Source organism: Dermacentor andersoni, chromosome 2 (assembly GCF_023375885.2).
Source record: "Dermacentor andersoni chromosome 2, qqDerAnde1_hic_scaffold, whole genome shotgun sequence".
In the NCBI taxonomy this organism is placed as follows: domain Eukaryota; kingdom Metazoa; phylum Arthropoda; class Arachnida; order Ixodida; family Ixodidae; genus Dermacentor; species Dermacentor andersoni.
This window is the reverse complement of record NC_092815.1, coordinates 224,242,078-224,267,291: the sequence shown is the minus strand read 5'-3', so window position 1 is coordinate 224,267,291 and position 25,214 is coordinate 224,242,078. Positions and strand designations below refer to the sequence as shown.

The window sequence follows — 25,214 nt, the reverse complement described above, 5'->3', positions numbered from 1 at the left end:
TGCAATTGTGGCATTTTACCACTTTTTATTTATGGCACCACGTTGATAGTTGTTTTTTGGTTGCTCAGTACACATAAATGGCTTTAACCTTAATCGCATTCTTCTTCGTGGGCAATAAATTTAGACATGAAAAGTGTTCATGTGTGCTCAGCAGGGAGCAGTGTGGCAGCCCATTTCCTACCTTTATTATTGTCGTGTTCAAGTTAGAAGAATATTCATGGTTTAACCTTCAGCTGCTTTGGACTTAATATAATTTAAAGCTTTTTGTTGCTGTAAGAACTATTTACAAGACCTGTTGTGATAACAATTGGGACATTAGGGGCACATTTGCACCTCTGCCATCATGCTGTGACTGTGTCAACATGCATGTGTAGTTCACGCATGTAGGGTTGAGGAATAGCCGCCAACTGATCATTTGACATGCTTGATTATTCGGACAGCTCTGCAGCACTGCCCCTGGCTCCAGATAAACTTAGATGTATAAGGGCAACTGAAATTTCGGGCACCTTACAGCACCATGTGCAATAATTTCGACTCTGACTGCGCAATCACCTGTTCATTTGGTGATGGAGTCGAGTAGAAATACGGTCAGGATCCGATTTTTCGGATTTTCTAGAAGCCGACAAAACATAAAAAAAGCTTAGACAATCCGAAAAAATTCATGCATGCCTTTTACTGCCTCCAAGGACCCAAATAGCCACAGGAACGTCTGAAATAGCTCTGAAGGCCTGTCAGTACACTTATGAGGTGTATTGGTGCTCGTACTGTGACACGAGTTAGCGAGGGCATGCATGTATAATTAAGAGATACATACTGTGACCCGGTACAGTTGTCCCTTTCCACTCTTGGTATTCTTCACCGTAGTATAACATCACTGTATTATGGTGAAGCTGACTTGAGAACCAGGCATTATGAAACGGGCCTTACTTTATTCGCGTCAAAGCTATCGACGAGCGTAGCCAAGGCTGCGTTGGCGCCATTGCTGACAACGGCGACTTATTTCAATGAGAAACATGGCAGGAAGCTTGGTAGCGAACGTCGAAGCAGCAAGGCCTAGCGTTACCCCAGTGGTGGCTATGGCTGCCAGCGGATCGACCTGTGAGAGTGCCGGTTTGAAGCGGGGATGTAATGAAAATGCTGGCAGTGGTGGCTTCGATTAATTCTGTTTCACACCTCTATTCATGGCAAAAAGTGCGGAAAATTGAACAGCAAGGTGTTCTTGCATTCAAAATTTCAGACGTTCTTATACATTGACTCTATGCGGTGGAGTACGTGGTGGTGCCGTGAAGGTGACTGAATTATCAGGCATGTCTGGAAAATTGGGTGTCCGGAAGGTGGTTTGTTAACTGGAGCAATATTTTAGTTTTGATATGTTGTTAGTCACGTCGCTGATGCTTCCTAGAAACTGAAAATGACAAAGCCTAATCGACCTGATGGCTGCTGAACATGCCTAAAGCACAGGACGAGCTAAGCCACTTATAAAGGCTGCATTTGCAATTTGTGTGATTTGTCATGCAAGTTCTGTTTCATGCGTCTAGCATTGGTTAATTTATGTGTTAAATAGCGACACTGCCTTGGGTGACTTCTTAATCAGTTTCAAGTGGTGAGGAAAGTGCCGGACTGTTGTGAGGAAATACGTTATCATTTGGCTGTCACAGCACCATCAACGTTTGTTTCGTTGCCAAGAGATAAAGATTCAGTGCATACATTGACTGTACTTTTGTCTGTCTGTTGTGAAAGCATGACTATGGTCGAGTACAGGCCGCAATTTAGCGGCGGTGCTTTCCACTCGGTTCTGTGGCACCCTTATCAAGCCTGCAGCCGGCTGATCCCAATAATAACGCTGGCATAGCATTGCTCAGACCACTGACGAAGCGTGAAAAGCATGAAAAGGAATAGCATAAGAAAAGACATCACTAGAAAAACATGGCTGCAGACTGCCTAAACCCAGGCAAGCGTATGTGTGCACAGCAATGCATTGACAAACTTGGGGCATCACTTTGCAATATTTTGCATGACTGACACTGGAGGGGTGATAGTGTTACCGGCACTGGGATAAGACAGCGTGACTGGCTCTGTGCCAAGATTGCCATCGCTCGTAGACACTGATGTGTCTTGCACTAGTCACGCGAAATTGAAGGTGTTCTCAGAAATTACAATCCAAGAATATGGCACACCTTTTTTGGCCACTTGTGGAATAAGGTCACTTATTTTCTTCTAAATTCGGTATTTCAGGCTCCCAGTCAGTTGTGGACTTCTTGGTGGTCTTCGTTAAGTTGCAATTATCGATAGGCGAATGCATATAGAGATGTGGAGCGAGTTTAGCTGCAAAGCATCGAAGCCAGGTCACCTTCACATAGGGTATGAGACCAGGGTAGCTGGTATTTCATCTCACTCTAACAAGGTGAATCACTTGCACAATCCGCTCAGTCGTCTCTGCCATAGCCTGGGCAGTGTTCTGGCTTCCATGGACTACTGGCATGAGCGTTGTGTGTGCACACATTAGTGTTACTGCTAAGTAGCTGTATGTACCAGGATGCATTTACTGATCACGCAAAGGTTTTCCCAGTTTTTCGTTAACCTCAAGTTGTGTATCATCGAGGTATCATGCTGGTAGCACCATTTCTAACTTTTCTCATTGTGACTGCATTGTGACACGCCTTGTATCCGCTGGCACGGTTTCTGTGGCAGCAACACTGGTCTCGTGTTGTGTCGTGTCATGTCACTTTGCGATAGATAGTCTCAAGGGCCCCATGTCACAGAAAATGTGGTGTCTGCGTACGGCGTCAGCGTACTGTAAGTGAGAATTGCCGTGTATATTTAGGTATATGTATCTGCCACGCCTCGCTATATGACATGCGGTATGTGTAGGTTATATTGCTACAACATTCTATCACTAAAGTTGCTCATACATTCTTACATGTCTTATATTCTTGAGGAAATTATTCCTCAGAATTTTGAGAATTACAGCCCACTAACAAATGTCATGAAGCGAAACACCGACAGTGCATGCCTTTTACGTTAAATGTTCTCAGGCTGAAAAGTGCAAAACAATAACAGAAATCTGAAAATGATGTCATTTCTTTGGTGCGGCTGTGCACTGTCTTCGGGATCGACCCATGCCAGAGGCCGTGTTTCTACCAGAAAGCTTGCCTTTGTGTATAGTGTTCGCCGCCAGCAGTTCCCGGTAAACATTACCGTTACATAAGCTGCAGTTGTCAGGAAGCATGAGAAGCAGTCAGGGAGTTTTGGATGCTATCGTGTTCCACTCTTAAAGGGACCCTGAAATGATTTTGACGATTTTGTACAAGCATACTAAGTCATTAGGGTAGGTCCTTGTGATCATTAATTGATGCATGTAAGGGTTCCGCGTAAAGCATGTAATCTATTATAAGGTTTTAAAAATGTACATCACTACAGATCACAGCACATCACTCCCCTGAGTTTTCGGCCACCCATGACCAGGTGACACGAGGGGACCATATGATGCATTAGGGCGAGCTATCCGAGTGGCTGCCCAGGATGCATCATGAATAATTGTTCTAACTTTATGAAGAACAAATGTTGTTCGTAATAGTTAGTGTTAGTTCATTTGTAGTAAGAGTGTTAGTTCATTTGTTTCTATAAAAAAGAAAGTAACAGAAAGAGAATGCACAAGGACAATTTATCACTTCACTCAAGACTTCTGGCACACAGCAAGTGTCGTCTGCTTGAGTTACAACGTGCTCTGTGTTGACAAGAGCTACGCAGTCAATTTTGGCCTTGATCCTTCTTTGTGCATGAACCATGGTTTGTCCTTGTTAGGTTGTGGGCTGTAAACATAGCGACTGACAATATGTCAAGCTGCGGCATCGTGTCCCTCTGCAAGGCAGCAGACAAGCAAAGTGACTGCTGCCTTCAGCTCATCGGACTGTCAGCATCCAATCGGCACCAGGATTTGTGTGCTTGCGGCCATTACATTAGGCTGGAAAATTACTAGCACAATAGTGTTTTGCGTGTCCAGTATTCGGCTAAATGCAAGCACAAGCAGACTAGATCTAGGCGTTTCACAAAATGATTGGAGGCGCAAACATGGACGGTCTGCATGGTGCAGCCTCCTGGTGGCACAGAGGTCAACCAAACACAGAACTAATATAGCAGTAACAATGTGCGTTCTACTTTTCTGCTGGTGTAAATTTTTGACTGGAGCGTAATCATGAACACATTGTTTTTTTAGGTGTTTAAATTGTTTTATGCTTGATTAGAACTATATTAGCTCTTTGTTTGGCTGGTTAAGCTCTGCGCCACCAGGTGGCTGGGCCATTCAGACTGATTTAGAGTGATCAGGCTGCTCACGCACCAAAACGGCAAGTTGGGCCAGTTGGTGGGAATCATAGTGGTTCATTACAACACAATACAAGACAAGTATACAAGAAGGCATAAAAACGACGACATGGCGCTGACTCTCAACTGATATTTTATTGAAGATATGTATAACATATATATAGGTGCCAGTTTATAATCCATGACATGCACGAGGCACAAAGATGCATCGAGGCAACTGTGACAATCTGACGCATAATCAAAATTGACATAGGTAACGCAATTCCTTGTCATGAAGAGTGATAGACGGTTCGCTGATACGTACGCCGACGTTCGCTGATACGTAGATTGCTCACGTACGCCTATGCTAAAGCTCCTTCATCGCAGCAATAGTAATATGGAAGTGCTTTAGTTTACGCCTCCACCACCCATTGAAATGCCCAGCTCGCTTATGGTTACTGGAATACTGGACACGCTCGGCACTGTGACTAAATTCTTGCAACGAATGCTGCTTTGATAGCTCTTGCTTGGAATTAACAGCCAGGTGGCTGGCGGAAAAGTTGGAGAGGCTCCGCATGCTGGCTCAAAGACAACTGGAAGTAGATGACACGACGTCCCACCATGACGCACAGTCAGTGAAGGTGTTGCTTAGCCACGATCACTCGGTGAATTAGTTGAGGAGGAAATGCATGGCTATGGAGGAGAGCAACTCGTAATCGTCCGTAGCCCTCTTCATATGAGACGCTTCGCACTAACTGTGGTGCAAATGTTTTACTGTAGCAGTACCTTATGTGCCTACAAATTTTGTCGGAACCGTTTCAGGAACCCTTTAAGGCTGCATTTGCTATTTGCCAATTGGTCTGCGAGCTCTGTTCCGCTCTTTTTATCCACCGTTCAAGGCCCCCTGATCCTGTTGACAACGTGGGTGGAGTGTCGATCTGACCACTGCTCTAATGTGGCTCACTGCTCTGTTTCCACTGTACCTTTAATGCAATATATACAGAGACAGGTTGGAACCTTCCACTGTGACATTGGTGTTCACTGACAATACAGCATGTGCATCGAAATTTAGAAGGAAGCCATTGAGGGCCCTCTCCTGTCTGCAGGTTCTGTGCCCCTGGAGCCATCACTTGGAGCTGACCGTCGGCTGAGTCAAAGAACCACAAACGGCCCAAGCCCTGCAGTTTTTGTGGTGGCTGTGGCCTGCCTAGTGGCTCTGGTGCTGCCACTAGAGGGAGCAAGTGGCAGCAGCAGCAGCAGCAGCAGCAGCAGTAGCCATCCGTTTCTGCAGCTCACCCACCAGCAGAAACTGATTGCCGCCTACATCCTTGGTAGGTCTCTGCCTCTGCATGTATACAGCATGGTAGGAATGCATGGCTGATAACAGGGCACATGAACACGAGGACAGGAGATGGAAAGTGGCTGACCCAGCCCCTCCCCTGACTTCCATATAGACCATTTTATTGGCTAGGAGGAATGTAGCCTTGAACCAGCGTGCCGTGCCACTCTTCTCCTCGCGCTAGTATGTGCAGATTCCTGTCTCTCCCAGTGGCATCGTGGAATGGTAGCGGTGTCAGTGGGAATCAGTGAGATCCTAACGTGTTCCATCTATGATTGCTGCATTGTCAGATGACTCAAGGTCAACAGGCTGCCACTGTGCTGTATTCAGGCGCAAAAATAACTTTCGGAAGTGAATGTGAAGTGCATCTTCAGCTGGGGCAACTCTGTGGACTCCACTGCTGCAGATGCAGACAAGCGTCGGCTTTTGATTGCCAGCATAAAGAAAGGAATTAATGCCATCAGCTTTGTTGCATGTATTTTCAGAAGATTTTCGAGAGCATTAGAAGACGATTTGTGATTTGAGATACATGATCAAGGTGTTGAATAGATCAAGTGCATGGGAAGAAAAATATGATAAAGGACAGAGTGCTAAACTTTGCTATGACATACCAACAGGCCCACATTGCCATAGTGGGTAAATGTGAATGTGCGCAAAACATGGGACAATTAAACCTGTCTGGTGTTCCAAAGACAACTCTTGGATCCGTAGTACAAGAGGTCTCGATTGCCCATTTGCTGGCGGGGACCCTGAGTGATGCGGTTTAAACAGTTATACAAACACTACCACATTGCAGGTGTCAAAAATATTGGAACTGCAAGTCGTAACATGTGGTGCCATAGTGTGTAAGCACATGCCTGTTAGTGTGTTGCATTAGTGCGTCACATTGCAGCTCGGCCTCCTCGTTATGAATTTGTTGAGGGATCAAATACATGAATAATAATTGCATTATAATTGCCAAAGATGCTGCAAACGAATTCTTGAATGCTACAAACTGTGAAGACAAGTAAAATATGTATTTTTTCATGAAAGAATATACTTGTATGTCCCAAAAATTGTACCCGAAATAACTGATATCAATGCTTCCATGTTTTTGTCTATTTAGTAAGTAAAGAAAATATGACGCGAACTTTAGAACTATATCAGCTTGAAACCAGCAAAGCAGTGCATGCCGCTGATATTAAAAATGTAAAGGCTATGAAATGAACAAGATGAGGACAAATATTTTAATAAATCTTTGTCATTCAAGAGCCTTGCTTACATTTTTGTACAAATTCAACGGCCAAGGAAAAATAAAAAAATGCAGGAGTTCTGCAAAATATACGAAGGTGAGGCAAATGAAAGTGAGCCACTGCGAATATATGACAAATGGCGCACTTTATTTAAAAGTAGTTTCCATGACCATCTAGACATTTGTCCCACTGTCTGACAAGTCGCCTGATTCCTGTCTCATAAAACTCCTTGGATCGCTGCTTCAAAAAGTCTGTAACTGACTCTTTCACGTCATCGTCCAACATGTATCTGGTTCCCTTGAGCTGTTCCTTTAATTGCCCCCAAATGTGGAAGTCTCAAGGTGAGGGGTCTGGGCTGTATGGCGGATGTTGGAGTGCTTCCCACTCGAACATTGCCAGTTTTGTGTTCACCACATCAGCTACATGGGGACGGGCATTGTCGTGGAGCAAGATGACCCCACTTGTCATTTTTCCACATTGTTTGTTTTTGATTGCGGCATGCAGCTGATTTGGAATTTCACAATATTGGAAATGATTGACAGTCTCTCTCGTTTTAGCTAAAGATAAGTCAACTACACATTTCCAGCGGAAATGACGACCTTTTCTTTCTTTGGGGTGGTGAATTCAAATGTTTACACAGTAAGCTTTGCCGTCATGTTTCAGGCTCATAATAGTGGCACCACGATTTGTCCCCGGTCACAATTACGGACAAGGCGTCGTCACCCTCATTGTGATACCGGATCAGATGAGTCAAGGCAGCGCCAAACCTCTCCGTCTACTGGCGGTGGTTCAAAATCTTGGGCATCCATTGCGCACACAAAAGCCGATAACCGAGATGTTTATGAATTATGGTGTGAACCGAACCGTGGCTGATGTTCGCACGCTCTGCCAGTTCACCGATGCTTATTGTCTGTCCTTGTCTAACAAGCTCATCAACCTTTGAAATTGTGTTGTAATTGATTGCACAGCAGCTTTGGCCTGGTCTTGGATCGTATTTGCAACTTTCACATCCTTCTTTGAAACGTTTGCTCCAATGCTTCACAGTGGCCAATGAAATGCCAAGTTCAACGTACACGGCAGCCATACGGCGACTAATTTCTTTTTGGGAAACGCCTTCAGCTATCAAAAACCTCACGACACCAAGCTGTTCAACTTTTGGAGCGTCCATTATGTCACGCAACCATGTTCAACCCAGCATATGAGAGCATTAAACAACATTTATCCTCACACTTGTGTGTAATTTTGTAAATGAGAGATGTCTGTGTGCTACGCACATGCCTTGCAGATAATGAACCGAACTATTATTGCGCGGGATGGCTTGGCTCACTTTCATTTGACTCGCCCTCATACATTAGAAATGCGAAGATACAATGAAATATACAAATTCGAAGATACAGCTTGATAAAGGGCAGAAAGGTGTCAGTGGAAACAAAGTTCACTGCGCGCATACACAAAACCTCGCAACGAGATATTTAAATATATATGTATAAGCTTCCAATAAATCTACGTATCTAAGAAAAAGTTACTGTAAAGTCACAGCATTATCCGAACGAATCAGACACTATTCAACCAAGCTGTAAGCCATGCAAAGCAGAACTATTTTCAACATACGCTGCCAAACTTTATCCAGACCGCCCCTGAAAAATTCTGGTCCCACTTGTGCCGAAAAAAAGAGGGTGTTAATCAAATAATGCATAACGACACCCTTGTTACAGATAAACAAAAAATCGCTTCGCAGTTTAACGTTTACTTTCAGAGCGTTTTCCCAAAGGCTTGCGATAACGCATGCGTCGATACCACGTCATGTCATCTTGACTCCGACATCGTATCATTATCAGGCGTGGTGTCTATGCTCCTCAATTTAAAGACTAAAACTTCACCAGGCCCTGATAATATCCAAAATGCGTTTCTGCGTCGATATGCCGAGATGGTTGCTAACTATCTTGTAATCATCTTCAGTGCTTCCCTGCGTTCATCTAGCATTCCCGGCGATTGGAAAATAGCGCGAATCGTGCCAGTATTCAAAACAGGGGATAAGTCATTGGTCTCAAATTATTGTCCCATATCTCTCACTTCTTCCTGTTGCAAAATTCTTGAGCATATCATAGCCAACTATATCACTGATTTTCTAAACAATAGGAATATATTAACCCCTTTTCAACATGGTTTTAGGAAGGGTTTTTCCACTGTTACTCAATTGGTCTCGGTCGTACATACTTTCGCATCTATTTTAGATAAATCCGGACAAATTGATGTTATTTTTTTGGACTTTAAGAAAGCCTTTGATTTAGTTCCTCACGCTAAACTCATTTTCAAGCTTAAGACTATTGGCCTTCCAAACTTTATTGTGGATTGGGTTGCCGCTTACTTGTTTAATCGCACACAGTTCGTTAATATAAACGATTACTGCTCATCCAAACTTCCGGTTACATCAGGTGTTCCTCAGGGAAGTGTTTTAGGACCTTTACTTTTTTTAATATATATTAATGACATTGTTGATGTTATCCCTGAACCTGTCGAAATAAGGCTATTCGCTGACGATTGCGTTATGTTTAAGGAAATCGATAGCGTAGACGATCAGGTGCTTCTAAATAATTGCATGAATAATGTTTTTCAGTGGTGCAACCAATGGGGTATGAAGCTGAACTCCGAAAAAACAGTGTACATGAATGTAACTAGAAAGAAAAATTACTTCTCTTTTCCATACACGCTATCATCTCACCCACTCAAAGAAGTGAGCGAATATAAGTACCTTGGCGTAATAATAACGAAGAATCTGAGTTGGAATAACCACGTATCCAACATATGCGCATCCGCCTTCTGTAAGTTATGCTTCCTCAAATATAAACTTCGACAAGCCCCTCCATCCGTCAAGCTGTTGGCCTATAATTCAATCATTAGACCTACCCTCGAATACGCATGTGTTATTTGGGACCCACACACTAAGAAAAACATTGATGCTCTAGAAATGATTCAACGTAAATCCATTCGGTTTATCTTTTCTCGATACCGCCTGACGGACTCCCCAACCTTAATGATGCAGCAAAATAATATCCAGGAACTTAAGCTACGTCGAAAAATTTTGAGACTAAAATTTCTTTTTCACTTAAAAAACAACCATCTCGCATTAGACCCTGCTCAGTACGTCCAACCTCTGATGTCACGAGTGACTCGAAATCGTCATGCTGAATCAATAACACCATTTAGAACACGTACTAACACATTCAAGTTTTCATTTTTTCCACGAACGATTACAGAGTGGAACGCTTTGCCGCTATGTATGCTTCAAAACAGTGACTCATTCGAGGCATTGACGTCATAATGTGAAGCGCTTTTCTTGTTTTTTCTTGCAAAGGACTGTTTTTCCTAAATGTTCATAATTGTTTTCACGGCCATAAGGTCCTAATTTATGTGTCATCTTTATGTATATATTTTTTTTTTCTCTCTTCATGATTGATGAAGATTTCTGGTTGATGTCTTGCCAGTGCTTGTGTAAATCTTTTTCACCCCTCCTGCATGGGCCCTCGCTTGGACCTGCAGTATTTTGTAAATAAATAAATAAAAAATACATTCTACAAGAGCAGACACTCGCACTGAGCCCAGTGGCTGAATAGACTGTGGCACACCAAGTGCCTGATCTGAAAACCTGAACCACACTTCTGGTTTCGGTTTTGGCAGGGGTGGAAGTGCTGCGCCAATTGTCCCATTCTGTGCCAAAGTACCCTTGCTGTGCCGAGCTGCACCAAAACGGCATTTTAGTACAATTATTCCCCAAATTTAGGCGGCCATAGTTTCTGCTCAAACACTGGGTATATGTGCAATGCTGTCTTGCACGTCTCCTACCAGAATGTGCTGGCATTGGGTTAGCCTTGGCTTTCGTTAGACTCATTCTCCCTACTCTCAGGTGTTGCATGGTGTTGCGAAGTTGCGTCGTTGTGCAGTAAACTTTGCACCGGGTTTTGTCGTGCCACTGTCCGAGTCCAACGTCGCTGTGGCCGATGTTCTGCAAAGCGGCTTCAACAATGGTTCAGGGCCAATGGTCATGAGTGAAGAAGCGTATGGGGTTTCATTATTCTTCTGATCAGCAAATATTGCCTATTCCTACGAGCCATGAACAAAAGTAAGTGCTGACAGTCTCGGCATGTCTTGATGTAACGGGCAATGTCGGCGATCAGGAGCAGCCAGTAATACCTTTCCTGTATCCTCGATAGTGTCTGGGAGAATCCGAGGTGCCCAGCGGTCGGATTGTTATACAGGGCATGCAGTACTTCTGGACTCAGCGCTGAGGGAACAACAAGAAGGTAGTTGGTGCGAACTGGTAGGTTGTTTTGAAGTGAGAACAAAGACAATGCTCGCTTAAATACTCTAGGGACAACGTCGATGTGCCCTTCCAAATACTCGACAAGGCTTTTTAGCTCCGCGTCTGCTCACTGAACCCGTCTGCTCATTGAACCCGACGCATCTGCGATGACGTCGAACGGAGTGCTTATAAGCAGCGATTGTCGGCTGCTAGAGTGTGCTCGTCGTCGTGCTCTGTGCTCGTCAGTGTGCTCGTGAGCTGTGTGCTCGTTTGCTGTATGCTTCGTCTTGCGGGCTCCATTTGGGAGTCACGCTAGATTGTGTAAATGTATCCCATGTTCAAATGTAAATACTGTAAATAAATCCTGCTCACCTAGCCCTGTCGCCCCAAGTTCCTCCAGACTTGAGATCCATCGACGAGAACTATTTAGCCTGGCAGCAACGGCATCGCATGACCCACATCTAAGCCTGAATCCTCTGTTTGCGCAGCTGTCCTTGTCGGCCGCTGTTTCTTCGGTGATAGTCTTCATGGTGCCATCCCACCACCTTGCTTCCCTGGACGGTGCTGAATCATCCACATGGGGTGAATCTGCAACTGTGTAGCCACTTTGCGGTCTGCTGCTGGCATCGGCAAAATCACCACTGCAGATCGCTACTATCGCGGTGCGCCCTATAGACAAGCCGACATCGATGCCTCCTTTTCACTGGCAGCAGCGGCATTGCATTACCCACATCTAAGCCTGAATCCTCTGTTTGTGCAGCTGTCCTTGTTGGCCGTTGCTTCTTCGGTGATCGTCTTCGTGGTGCTATCCCGCCGCCTTGCTTCCCTGGACGGTGCTGAATCATCCACACAGGGTGAATGTGCGTCTGCGTAGCCACTTTGTGGTGTGCTGCTGGCATCAGCAAAATCACCACTGGAGATTGTTGCTATTGTGGCACGCCCTATAAGCAAGCCGACATCTACGCCTGCTTTTCACTGGCAGCAACGGCATTGCATGACCTACATCTAAGCCTGAATCCTCTGTTTGCGCAGCTGTCCTTGTTGGCCGTTGTTTCTTCGGTAATCGTCTTCGTGGTGCCATCCCACCACCTTGCTTCCCTGGACGGCGCTGAATCATCCACACGGGGTGAATCTGCGTCTGCGTAGCCACTTTGTGGTCTGCTGCTGGCATCGGCAAAATCACCACTGGAGATCGCTGTTATTGCAGCGTGCCCTTTAAACAAGCCGACATTGACACCTGCTCTTCACTGGCGGCAGCGGTATTGCATGACCCACATCTAAGCCTGAATCCTCTGTTTTCGCAGGTATTCCTAAGTTTTCCTTCTATTCCTTTTTTTTCTGCCACTGCTGCTGCTGCTGCCTTCAACTGTTTGTTTTTCCTTTTTTTTTCTATCCGAGTCTGTTTAATACTCATACCATGCTGACAAATCCAGAACTATCGAAAAAAAATGAGAAGCTGGAAGTTAAGATTTAACAACATAGTTAAAAAGCATGCATGAACTCGTCTTTGGTAAGATCTTGCAAAGAATGAAGGAGTCTGGGATTGATGTTGTTGAGCTAAAAAAAGAAGTTGATTCCTTGAATACAAGTGCCGAGCACTTGAACGGACTTGTAGAAGAACTATGTAGCCAAAATGCTACCCTAATTGTTGAGAACAAACATTTGAAATCTCAGAACCAGTCATTGACTCGCAAGATGGAGAAGCTTGAACAGTACTCTCGCCTTGGCAATGTCAAGATCAAGGGCATTCTCTGCTCCCAAGGAGACGACTGTATCGCAATAGTGAATACAGTTGGGGACAAGATTGGCGGTCCTGTTTCACCTAGTGATCTGGACATTGTTCATCGCGTACCAACCAGAGCTAATGACAAGAAAAATATCATTGCTCGGTTCTGTTCCAGAGCTAAGAAATCTGATTTTGTGAGCAAAGTGCGTAAAGCCAAACTTTGTGGTTGTGACATTGGATTCTCTGGTTCACTTAATGCTGCCGTTTTTGTAAACGACCATCTGACCCCATCTAACAAGGCTCTCTTTTCCAAAGCCCTAACTTTGAAGAAAGAAAGGAACTGGATGTTCCTTTGGACGGACAACTGCCAAATCAAGGCTAGGAAGACTACTAACAGCAAAATTCTGCGCATTCGAGACGAATCTGACCTAACCAAAATAGACTAAAGCTCAATGTTTAACCAATTGACATAACAGTTATGGCTTCCCTACTGAAACCCATCAAGTAAATTCCTTTTTAAGTGGATTTCATTCCATCATTCATTTTAATGCGGGGAGTCTTCGTAAGCACTTCGATGCAATCAATAATTTCCTCACATCGCTAACTGGTTCATTTTCATTAATTGCCGTTACTGAAGCTTGGTTATCTGACGACAACAAAAATTTGTATTGCTTCCCTAACTGTAAATCAGAAAGCTGCAATTGATTAACGAGCAGTCACAGTGGTGCGGCCATATATGTTTCTCCTAATGTTACTTATCGAAGAAGACACGACCTATCCTTAACCATTACTAAATATGAATTGGTTTGGATTGAATTCAGTAACTGCTTTCTTGCTCAGGACAACAAGAATTTCATATGTGGCTGCATTTACCGTTCTCCTTCTTTGTCAGTTAATGATTTCTGTACCAATCTTGATCATATTTTACACACTGTATCACTAGAAAATAAAGATGTTGCTATAATGGGTGACATAAATATTAATTTACTCGATGAAACATCACCCATCTGTTTTCACTGTACTAGTTTGTTCCATAGCTGCGGATATGATTTTTTAATTGACATTCCCACATGTGAAGTTTCTAACGGCACAGGTACACTTGTTGATCATGCTCTTTCTAACCTGCTTCATTCACCAGAGGCAAAAGTTTTGCACATCGACATTACTGATCATCACCCCCTGCTCTTATGCTTCCATTTCAATGTATCGACCATGCTCACCTTCTCATACTTAAGATGTTCTGCGCAAAGTTGGCTTCATAACTGCTGTTGCTAATACAAATTGGTCTGAAATTAAATCACTAAACGACCCACAGAAAGCCTTTTCCACATTTTTTTCACGTATTAGTTCATACTTACAACAGTTCACCTCCAGAAAGAAATGCAAGAAAACTGTGGCTTTTTCTCACAATCCATGAATTTCGCAGCAGTTATTAACAGCATTGCGCAAACAGGATAACTTAGGAAAATCAAAAGGCAGCCGTTTAACATTAACTTACGTGCCCATATGAAAACTTCTGTAACACTCTTACCAGTAAACTAAAATGAGCTAAACGATTGTATATTTAGCAAAAAATTTTACAGGCAGCTAATAACACAAAAAAAGGGAGAGTGTGAACTCCTTCTAAATAGGAACACACGACTAAACCAAGTATCCAGAATTTTAAATGATAGAGTAGAGCTCAATTTTCCTGCCGATACAGCTGAGGCTTTTAGTAGTTTTTTCTTTCTTAACAATTTACCTTCTACACAGATCATCAGCATGAACCGTCTACCTCATTCAGTCTTTTTATTTCCTACAACGCCAGAAGAAATAACTACTGTTATAAATCAGTGCTGGACAGTGCTGGAATTGATGAAGTCCACCCTGCTAACATTAAATTAATTATGCACTGAATTTCAGATAACGCACCGACAGAAATACACACGGATGCCAGTGGCGTCGGCATTGGCGCTGTTCTTGCACAACGAAAGAGTCGCTTCGATGAATACCTTGTTGCCTTCGCTAGCCGCTCACTCACAAAAGCCAAAGCAAACTATTCCGTTAAAGAAAAAGAATGCCTGGCTATCATTTGGGCCATAACTAAGTTTCGTCCTTACCTCTACGGCCGCCCGTTGGACGTCATCATGGACCACCATGCACTCTGCTGGCTGTCGTCCTTGAAAGATCCTTCAGGTCGCCTCGCTCGATGGGTGCTTCGCCTCCAAGAGTATGATATTCGAGGGCTGTACCGCTCTGGCCGTAAACATTCGGACGCGGATGCCTTGTCTCGCTCCTCAGTGTCAGGCCAGCCCAATTATCCCTCTTGGGCTAGCCCAAGTATGAATATGCGAGTCCTCCCTCACCGCCACGGATATGCTTTCGGAGCAGCAGAGGGATCCATGGGTTGTTGCTATGCTGGCTTTTCTGTCAGACCTATCAGCACCTTCTACTGGCCGTGCATTGCGTTGCCAAGCACACCAATTCGCTGTTCGTGACGGGCTCCTATACCGCCGTAACTACCTCTCGGACGGGCGCAAATGGTTACTCGTGGTTCCTCAGCATCTACGTTCGGACATATGTGCAGCATTTCGCGATGACCCGCAATGCGCACATGCAGGAGTACTAAAAACATACGCGCACCTGCGAATTTGTTATTACTGGCGCGTCCGCCAATATGTCTGCTCCTGCCTCGCTTGCCAACGCCCTCAAGACTGCCCCTCATGCCTTAGCTGCTCCACTGCAACCATTGCCTTGTCCAGGATGGGCCTTTGACTGGGTTGGAGTTGATCTTTATGGGCCCCTTCCGAGTACTTCAGATGGCAACCGCTGGGCGACAGTGGCGATAGATCATCTCACACGCTACGCGGAAACTTCGCCTCTGCCCAATGCATCTGCGCAGGATGTTGCCTGGTTCCTTCTGCGTAACATCATACTTTGCCATGGAGCCCCCAGAGAGTTGCTGAGCGACAGAGGCCACGTCTTTCTGTCTGATGTTATAGAAGCCCTGCTCAAGGAATGCCACGTAATTCACCGTACCACTACTGCATACCACCCGCAAACTAATGGGATGACTTAGCGCTTTAATCGCACTCTTGGCGATATGTTAGCCATGTACGTCGCATCTGACCAAACCAATTGGGACCGAATCCTACCCTTCATGACGTACGCTTATAATACCGCCACACAGACAACTACAGGATTTTCCCTGTTCTTTCTTCTTTACAGACGCGAGCCTTCCTGCACAATGGACATCATCCTTCTGTATCGCCCAGACACAACGGAGGCTACTACCCTGTCCAAAGCTGCTGCACATGCGGAAGAATGCTGAAAGCTCACCCACACATTTACTTCGGAAGATCAACAGCGACAGAAGCACCTTTGGGATATTGCCTCCTCTCCAGCACCCTATGCCCCTGACTCACTAGTTTGGCTTTGGGTTCCCGCTACCAGCCCTGGACTTTCACCCAAGCTTGTTTCCAAGTACCAGGGTTCCTACTGTGTCATCAGTCAAACATCTCCTGTGAACTACATGTATTTGGTAGAACCCCTTGAGCCACCTTCTGATAAGCGCCACCGAGGGCGCGAAATCATGCACGTTCATCGGCTCAAGCCATACTTTGATCCACCTGTGCTATCTTGCCCGTAGGTCACAGAGACTGCTCCTTTTCTCCGAGGAGGTAATTGTACTGGAGAAAAACGAGCAGCAGGCACTGCTTCGAAAAAGATGACAACAACGAGTGGTTAGAAGCCTTGTGCCTCTGTTGCCGAAGCTCTATGTCCTCTTGCTGCGGTACTCTGCTATCTGAGCGTTTCATCAATTAAACCATAATGCCTCTTGACAGTTAATTTACTATTCAAAACTGATTTATTTTCTTCTGAACTTAAGCGTGGCAAAATCATCCCACTTCTAAAGAAAGATGTTAGTTCATTATTAAATAACTACAAACCTATTTGTATTCTACCATTCTTTGGAAAAGTTATGGAGAAACTAATTGAAATACAGCTAACGAAATACCTTTCTAAATTTAATATCCTCTCTTCATGCCAGTTTGGTTTTCGCCATGGATATTCCACAGAGCTGGCACTCATTCATCTTACTGACGAACTAAAAATATAAATTGACTGAGGATTTTGTCGCCGCCTCTGTTTTTATCGATCTAATGCAAGCATTTGATAGCATAAATCATAATATCCTTTTCTCCAAGCTCGAAGCAATTGGCATTTGTGGGCCTACTCTTTGACTACAAAAAAGCTACTTATATAACAGAGTTCAAGTTGTTTCTATTTCCAGTGCTTTTTCCCGACGGCGAATTACTAACATTGCTGTGCCCCAGGGATCTATCATGGGGCCACTTCTGTTTTTGGTTTATATTAATGATTTACCTAACTGTCTTTCTTACACAAAATGCATTCTGCATGCAGATGACACCACTATATTCACCTTTCATAAAGATATCTCATCTCTCGTTAATAAGTTAAATGCTGACTTAGAAAATATTGTAACGTGGTGTAATGTTAACATGTTATGTAATAATGCAACTAAGACTAAATTTGTATTTTCTTCACATTAGCGAAACATACTATTCATTCCACCTATCACTTTTGGTCCTCACCGCCTTCTTCCAAGTTCATGTTCATCTTTCGTTGGTATTCTACTTGACTGTAATTTGAAATATTGCAAACATATTGCTCACATAAAAAGGAAAATAGCTTATAGTATACGCATCTTAATTAAAACACGCCTTTACTTCACACGTACTACATTACTCTCACTTTACCGCTCTTTTGTCCACTCTCACATTACTTATGGCGTAATATTATTACGATATCATCGAGCGATGCTCAAGAGACGAGCCGCCGCGAGAACGACGATGAAGTTGGTCGGTGCCCTTGGCGCGAGCGAGTGTCGGCCTGGCTGCCTGGCTCCAGTGTAAATAGCCTATAAATAGCCTCTTTCGTCTGTGTCTTTCCACACGTAGCATTCTGGTGGACGTTAGCGATCCCCATCCTCACCAGAGAACTCCGAAGTGGTCGGCACATCGAGCTTGTCACCATGCCTCCCGGTGACGAGCCCGCCTCTGCAATGGCTTCGGCTTGTCCGACTGCTCCAATCGTCACGGTTGCCCCATATCGCGACCCAGGTGTGTTCTCTGGCCTGGAGGGACAGGATGTTGACGACTGTATCAAGCTTTATGAACACGCCAGTGCTAATAACAGGTGGGACCCAACGATTATGCTCAATGTCATCCTTTATCTCGGCGGCACCCCACGCGTGTGGCACCAAACGCATGACGACGAGACAACCAGTTGGGACAGTTTCAAAGAAAAGCTACGGGAACTGTTCGGTGACCCCATCGGGCGCAAGGTTGCTGCGAGAAAGGCTCTTGCTAGGCTTGTGCGAATATTCAATATTTTCGATTAGTTGAACGAATAATGCACTATTCGATATTCGCTTCGATTCGAATTTTGTTATTCGGAAATTTCGAAGCATTCGGCTCGAACGAATAGCCACACGCGGCAGGGAGAAGGCATTTTCGAAAGTTTCGGTTTTGGATTCAGTAATACTTTTCCCAATCCAATCCAAACCAAGCCAGGAAAACAGAACTATACTTAGAACAAAGGCGTACAAAAACTCATCTCGTCAGCGTGCTGGTGGGCGACTCTGTCTTTGCCGCGGCGGCATTTGATCAATCCCAGCCGCCTTGGACCACTCCAGAGAGCACCACGGGGGACTTGCACGCGGCCAGCAATCCGATTTGGAACTGTTTTGTAAAGAATCCACCGGGAACCGAAGCTTGATGTCTTAAATGCAAGGCAGTCCTGAAGACCCCAACAAGTACGACAACAACCCTAGCAACGCATTTTACCAAGAGAAGCAGGACGCACCTGAAAAGCCATCCAAGCTGAAGGGGGAAAGCAAGGCAAGTGGTCAACAGCCATCCATAGCCGACAGTTTCAAGCCGAAAATGAAAGCGTTGCCCCCAAAAGCCCAACAGACGACAAAAATGATAGCTCGCTTCGTAGCTCATGGTATGCACCCCTACAACATTGTTGAAGAACCGGGTTTCCTCGACATGATGAAGTTCGCTATGCTGGATTATGCCGTGCTGTCTCGGACAACATTCTCGAGAGTCGTCATTCCGGACCTCTATGCATAAGCAAAGAGAAGGTGAAAAAGAAGCTCGGGGACATTTTGCAAGCGGAGCGGAGTCGCTTTCAATCACAACTGATGGTTGGACATCGCAGGCAAATGACAGCTGCATTTGTGCAACTTGTCACGTCATGGACAGTGACTTCGTGCAACACATGCATGCATTGGCTTGCACGGAGATGACAGCCTCTCACACTGCAGAAAACCTGGCGCTATTTATCGCAGGTGTCATCGAGGAGTGGAAACTTCCAGCCCATGATACTGCGCCGATCTTCATCGTTATAGATAATGGGAGGAACTTTACTTCTGCAGTAGCGCGGTCGTCCTGGAGTGGTGTGCAGTGTTTCGGGCACACCCTTCAGTTGTGTGTCAGTGATGCCAAAAGAGAAGTGTCAGGGTTTTTCCAGCTCTGTGCTAAGGCCAGAGCGGTTGTGGCTAGATGCCAACGGAGTGCCAAGGCCCGAGGACGGCTTCAGGAAATTCAGAGAAACATGCAGCTGGACCCTCTCAAGGTTACACAAAACATCCCGACGCCATAGAACAGTGAGCATGCCATGATGGCCAGGCTCGTGAAGCTCCTTATTGTCATAACTGTAGAACTTTCAGAATCTGACGCAGATCCAAACTTGAATGCAAGTGAGTGGAAGCTTATGAATGCAGCAGTGCAAGTCTTGAAGCCACTTGATCATGCCACAACTGAACTGTCTGGGGACAGATATCCCACGCTGTCAAGCCATTCCCCTGTTGCAGTGTACGAGGTTGTTATAGCTGAACATGTTTCCGAAGGAGGTGAGGCAGCATTGCTTGCCTCAAGCCTTTTGCGTAGCATCAAGACGAGGTTCCCTGATATCAAGATGTCACGCCTTCCTGCATTGCCAATGTTGGTCGATCCTAGATACAAAGATGTCTGTTATGCTGAACGAGCTGCAAAGCAATGGGCGTTCACTCTACTCAAAACGGCAGCAGAAAAGACTGTGCCAGTTGATCAACATAGTACAGCAACAAGTGAGAACAGCACCTGCTCTGCAGACCCATCAGGGGACTCTGTGTGAAGTGCTTTTACACAGTTCAGTTCGCATGTACATCATCAGTCAAGCCGTACAATCTCGGATGAGGTTGCCTGTCCCGTACTTGAAGGCCCTCCTTGTTTCCCGGTCCGAAGACCCCCTTGTGTGGTGGAAAAGCAAGGGCAGCCACCTTTACCCAACCTTGGTTGCAGCTGCCCGTAGGTATCTTTTGATACCAGCCACCCAGACAAGAAGTGAAAGGCTTTTTTCGACTGCAGGAGCCGTTGTAAGCTGCAGAAGGGAGCACCTCAAACCCCAGCATGTGGAACAGCTAGTGTTTTTGCACGAAAATTTGGAAATTTTCATAAATAATCAAGTTGTTTACTTTCTGTTGTAGCGGGTGGCAGAGTGACGGAGACGATCCAAGAGCACATAACCGCACTGTTTTATTTCAGTGACAGCGAACTATATATATAGGCTGCTTGCCTATGACATAACATAAAAAGAACGAATCATGTTTGACACGTGTGGCACAGCACTTCATATCACTTCTCCCTTTCTTTTAAAACTGCAGTCTTTGCACGGGTCTTCGTTGTCGGGTAGACCTCCGTAAGACCGGCGGACTTGGGGGACAGAGAGCCTGTTCGGCTGGGAGGGACGTTGGAGGTGTTGTCGAAGGAACAGGCGCAGCGCCAGTTGCTTCTGGAGTGGCCAGGCTGCACCGGCCTTCTGGCGTGGACGTGGGCTGATTCTTGTTGTCCGGGCTGGGTTGAAGGTGATTGTGACACGGTTACAAGCGTTTAGGCCATCCATTCAGTACAAAGTGCTGCACAACGCTAAGGGTTTCATCTCCGTTCGTCAGCGCCCGTATGGCATTCGCTGGCACGAACGAGCTGTCAAGGGTCTCTGAAGACAACACGTATTCTGGTAAGGTTCCCGATCGACAAACGTCTGTTATCGGCACGGGCAAGCGGCTGAGTGCGTCCACGTTGGCGTTTTCCTTGCCGGCCTTACGTCATAGGCAAGCAGCCTATATATATAGTTTGCTGTCACTGAAATAAAACAGTCCGGTACGTGCTCTTGGATCGTCTCCGTCACTCTGCCACCCGCTACAACAGTGGCGACGAGGGTGACCACCCCGCGGAACCCCCGCCACGAACAGTGGCGTCTCGGAAGCTCTGCGAGTCCTGCTGGGTACTGAAAGCAATTGAGTCTACGGAGCATCGGCGGTCATGGCCCTGGCTACGAACCTCGGTACCCCAAGTTTCGACAAAAATCAAGATAAGTGGGATATTTACTTGACTCGACTGGAGGCATATTTTGAAGCAAATGATATTAAGACAGATGATAAGAAAAGGGCGCTCTTGGTTTCCACTGTCAACGAAGACGGTAGGCGTTCTTGCTGGACACTGCGCCCCCCAGAAAGTAAATGGCTTGAGTTACAAGGACGCACTTACCATCCTAAATAACCACTATGCGCCGAAGACTAATGAGGTTGCCGCAAGTTACAAGTTTTTTACAAGGGATCAGGCTGCAAGCGAATCTGTCCGGGACTATGTTGTTGAGCTACGCAAGCTTGCGGATAATTGTCACTTCGGCACCAGTTTGGACCGCATGTTACGGGACCGCATTGTTTGTGGCATCCGGAATCGGGCGGTGCAGCAGACGCTGCTTGAAAATACTGAGCTCACACTTGCCCAAGCTGAAACGATTGCCATAGCAGCAGAGACAGCTGCATTCGAAGTAAGCGCCATGACTCGACCTGATAATGAGGCAGCGGTGTGCACTATAGCGAGTAAATCGCGCCGATATCAGACCTTCACCAAAGATAAGCAAAGCCATACTGAGTGTGCACGCTGGGGAAACTACGATCACGAAGCAAGCGACTGTCCGCACAAAAAGGAGCAGTGTTTTCGCTGTCGGAAGACTGGTCATTTCGCAAGAAAATGCCGCTCCCAGTCGGGGCTCCGGGCTGGTCGTAGGCGCGATGGCATCGCTAACGCAGTTCATTATGAGAGCGCTGTATCCGAAACGGAGGAAGGCGATATTTCATCAGTCTTCACATTGCAGGAATCGCGGGAAAAGAAATCTTTGCTCCAGGCTTTCCGCAGAGTTGACACGGGACATGATTATTGACACGGGATCACCATTTTCTATGATTCCGCAGGAGGTGTATTTAAAGCACCGTCTGAGTTGGCCACGCTTATCGAAATGCAAACACACGCTCAGCTGTTACTTGGGCAAGCTACCCATTGTCGGTGAACTGCACCTTGAAGCCCATTTTGCGGAGAAGACTGTACCTGCCACATTGATAGTTACAGGCTGTTCGGGTCCCAGCCTTTGCGGAAGGGACTTAATCCAAGCGTTCTCGCTTTTGCCGTCCGGGTTTCTCGCTATGGTTCAATCGACGTCAGTAGATCCCGACAGCCTCAGGACCGAGTTTCCTGCCCTTTTTGAGCCAGGACTGGGAAACATTCAGGGGCCACCTCTGAAATTCCACATTCAAGAAGGCGCCCAACCGAAGTTCCACAAGGCACGGTCAATTCCTTATGCTCTTCGTGAAAAAGTGGAAACTGAGCTGGACCGTTTAGTAGAGCAAGACATATTATCGCCCATAGCACATTCTGAGTGGGTGGCACCAATCGTACCAGTACTGAAGAAAGACAGTTCCCTTCGCATCTGCGGCGATTTCAAAACCACAATCAATGCTGCATGCATAACTGAGCAGTACCCTTTACCAAACATTGAAGACATTTTCGCGTCGCTACGTGGGGGATCATTTTTCACAACACTGGACCTTAAGGATGCATATAACCAACTCCCATTGGATGAGGAGGCAAGGAAGTTGGCTGTGATAAACACTCACAAGGGGTTGTTCTGCTATAACCGTCTTCCGTTTGGAGTTGCCTCGGCTCCCACGATTTTTCAGCGGCGCATGGAAACGGTCCTGGCCGGTCTTCTAGCTGTGCAGGTGTATTTAGATGATGTATTGATAGCAGAACGTCAAGACGATAATGGCTCAGTGCTTCGGGACGTTTTGCGCAGGCTTCAAGAAAATGGTATCAAGCTGAAGGCCGAAAAATGCCATTTTTGCAAAGACTCAATCGTCTACCTGGGCCATCGCATTGACAAAGACGGCGTGCATCCACTTGAGAAGAACCTAGCAGCAATACGCGACTCACCACGGCCTACGAATGTGAGCGAACTGCGCTCGTTTTTGGGTCTGTTGATTTATTATCACCGGTTCTTGCCGCACATGTCAACGATGCTGGCCCCGTTGTATTTTCTGCTTGAAAAAGAGCATAAATGGCACTGGGGAACGGCGCAGGAAAATTCGTATCTCAAGGCTAAACAAACACTTCTGAGTTCGTCTGTTCTGACGTATTTCGATCCCAACCAACCAGTGCGCTTGGAATGCGATGCGTCACCTTCGGGTTTAGGTGCCGTAATCTCGCACCGAATTGGAAAAGTGGATAAGCCCATTGCCTTCCGTTCACGCACGTTAACACACGCCAAAAAGAATTATTCTCAGCTCGAGAAAGAAGCGCTCGCACTGGTATTTGGAGTGACAAAGTTTCGAGACTACCTGCTGGGCCGCGAGTTTGTATTGGTCACGGACCACCAACCACTGGTGGGACTTCTACGAGAAGATCGACCTGTGCCCCCAATGGCGTCTGCACGTATTCAGAGATGGGCTCTGTTTCTAAGCCAATATAGCTACCGCATAGAGCACGTACTGCACTGTTTTATTTCAGTGACAGCGAACTATATATATAGGCTGCTTGCCTATGACGTAACATAAAAAGGACGAATCATGTTTGACACGTGTGGCACAGCACTTCATATCACTTTCCTTTAATAAATCCCAGACCATAGCGCTCTCCCGTTTTTTTTTTCTTGCCACTATTCGAAGTATTCGCTTCGAAATTATTCGAGAAGAATTACTACAGAGCCGTACATTTCCTACATCCTCGACATCTTGGCTCTATGCCGCAAAGCTGACGATAATATGTCCGAAGCAGATAAAGTGGCACATGTGCTAAAAGGGATCGCCAACGATGCTTTCAATTTGCTTGTTTTCGGCAACGTCTCAACTGTCGACGCCATCTTAAAAGAATGCCATCGCCTTGAACAAGCTAAAAGCCGCCGTATCTCACACCACATTACGCGGCTACCCAACGCTGCTGCTACGTCGACATGTGAGGGTCAACTGTGTTAGACCACCACCTGTGACGACGTCACCCGTATTGTTCGCCGCAAACTCGAGGCCGCCTGTTCGCCAGCTTTCTCCATGACGCCTCCCGATCCACCAGCAACCACCATTGCAATGATTCAGGCCGTCGTCAGACAGGAATTTGAAAACATGGGTCTGAACTTCGTGTGTTCCACATCTCAAACTAGCATTCCCCAGTTCCCTAGCGGCCCTCCTCGTCCCCGGCAGTCCTTTTCTGCCACATTCGCCGCAACCCGTCCGAATGGCATACCCCTGATAAAAGGCCGATCTGCTTCCACTGCTGTCGCATCGGCCACGTTGCTCGTCACTGCCGCAACCGATGGCCACCACCTGCTTGGACATGCGCTGCCGCTTATTGCCGCACCTTTGGACCTTCTGTTCCCTATGCCACCCGCCATGAACCCACTGCCGCTGATGCTCCTGCTCCGAACCTTCGTTACAGCCGCTCGCCCTCACCTCAACGCCATCAGTCTCATTCGCCCCAACCCCGTTGCTTCTCTTCACCGCCTATCGCCTCCCGGATCCTGTCGGAAAACTAGGCACTGCAGCTTCTGGAGGTGAAGCTGCATTTCGACCCTGCCCTCAAGTCCTCTGCTCACGTTACCTGCGAACCGAAACCTTCCTGACGTTGACGTTGACTGCTGTCCTGTCATGGCACTCATCGATACAGGAGCACATCTTTCTATTATGAGTGCTGCCTTTCGACGATGACTGAACAAGCTCCTCGCCCCAGCATCGGCACGCGTCGTCCGCGTTGCGGATGGCGGTGCTGTGCCTATCATCGGCATGTGTACAGCACATGTCAGCATCGCCGGCCGCCACACTCCTGTCCTCTTCACTGTAATTTCTCATTGCCCCCACAACCTCATTCTCGGCCTCGATTTTCTCTCCGCGCATTCTGCTCTTATTGACTGCTCTTCCAGTACCCTTTGCCTTGAATT

General features: G+C 46.1%; 1 protein-coding gene across 3 annotated transcripts in view; it reads left to right on the top strand.

The window, feature by feature from the left end:
* The window catches only part of LOC126539768 (motile sperm domain-containing protein 1-like), a 148,839-nt gene that overhangs the window by 97,490 nt on the left and 26,135 nt on the right, over positions 1-25,214 (top strand). For all 3 annotated transcript variants that reach the window (XM_050186609.3, XM_050186610.3, XM_055075753.1), the window contains exon 5: positions 5,409-5,633. In XM_050186609.3, coding sequence (XP_050042566.1) covers positions 5,409-5,633 — 225 coding nt within the window. The remainder of the gene's footprint in view (positions 1-5,408; positions 5,634-25,214) is intronic.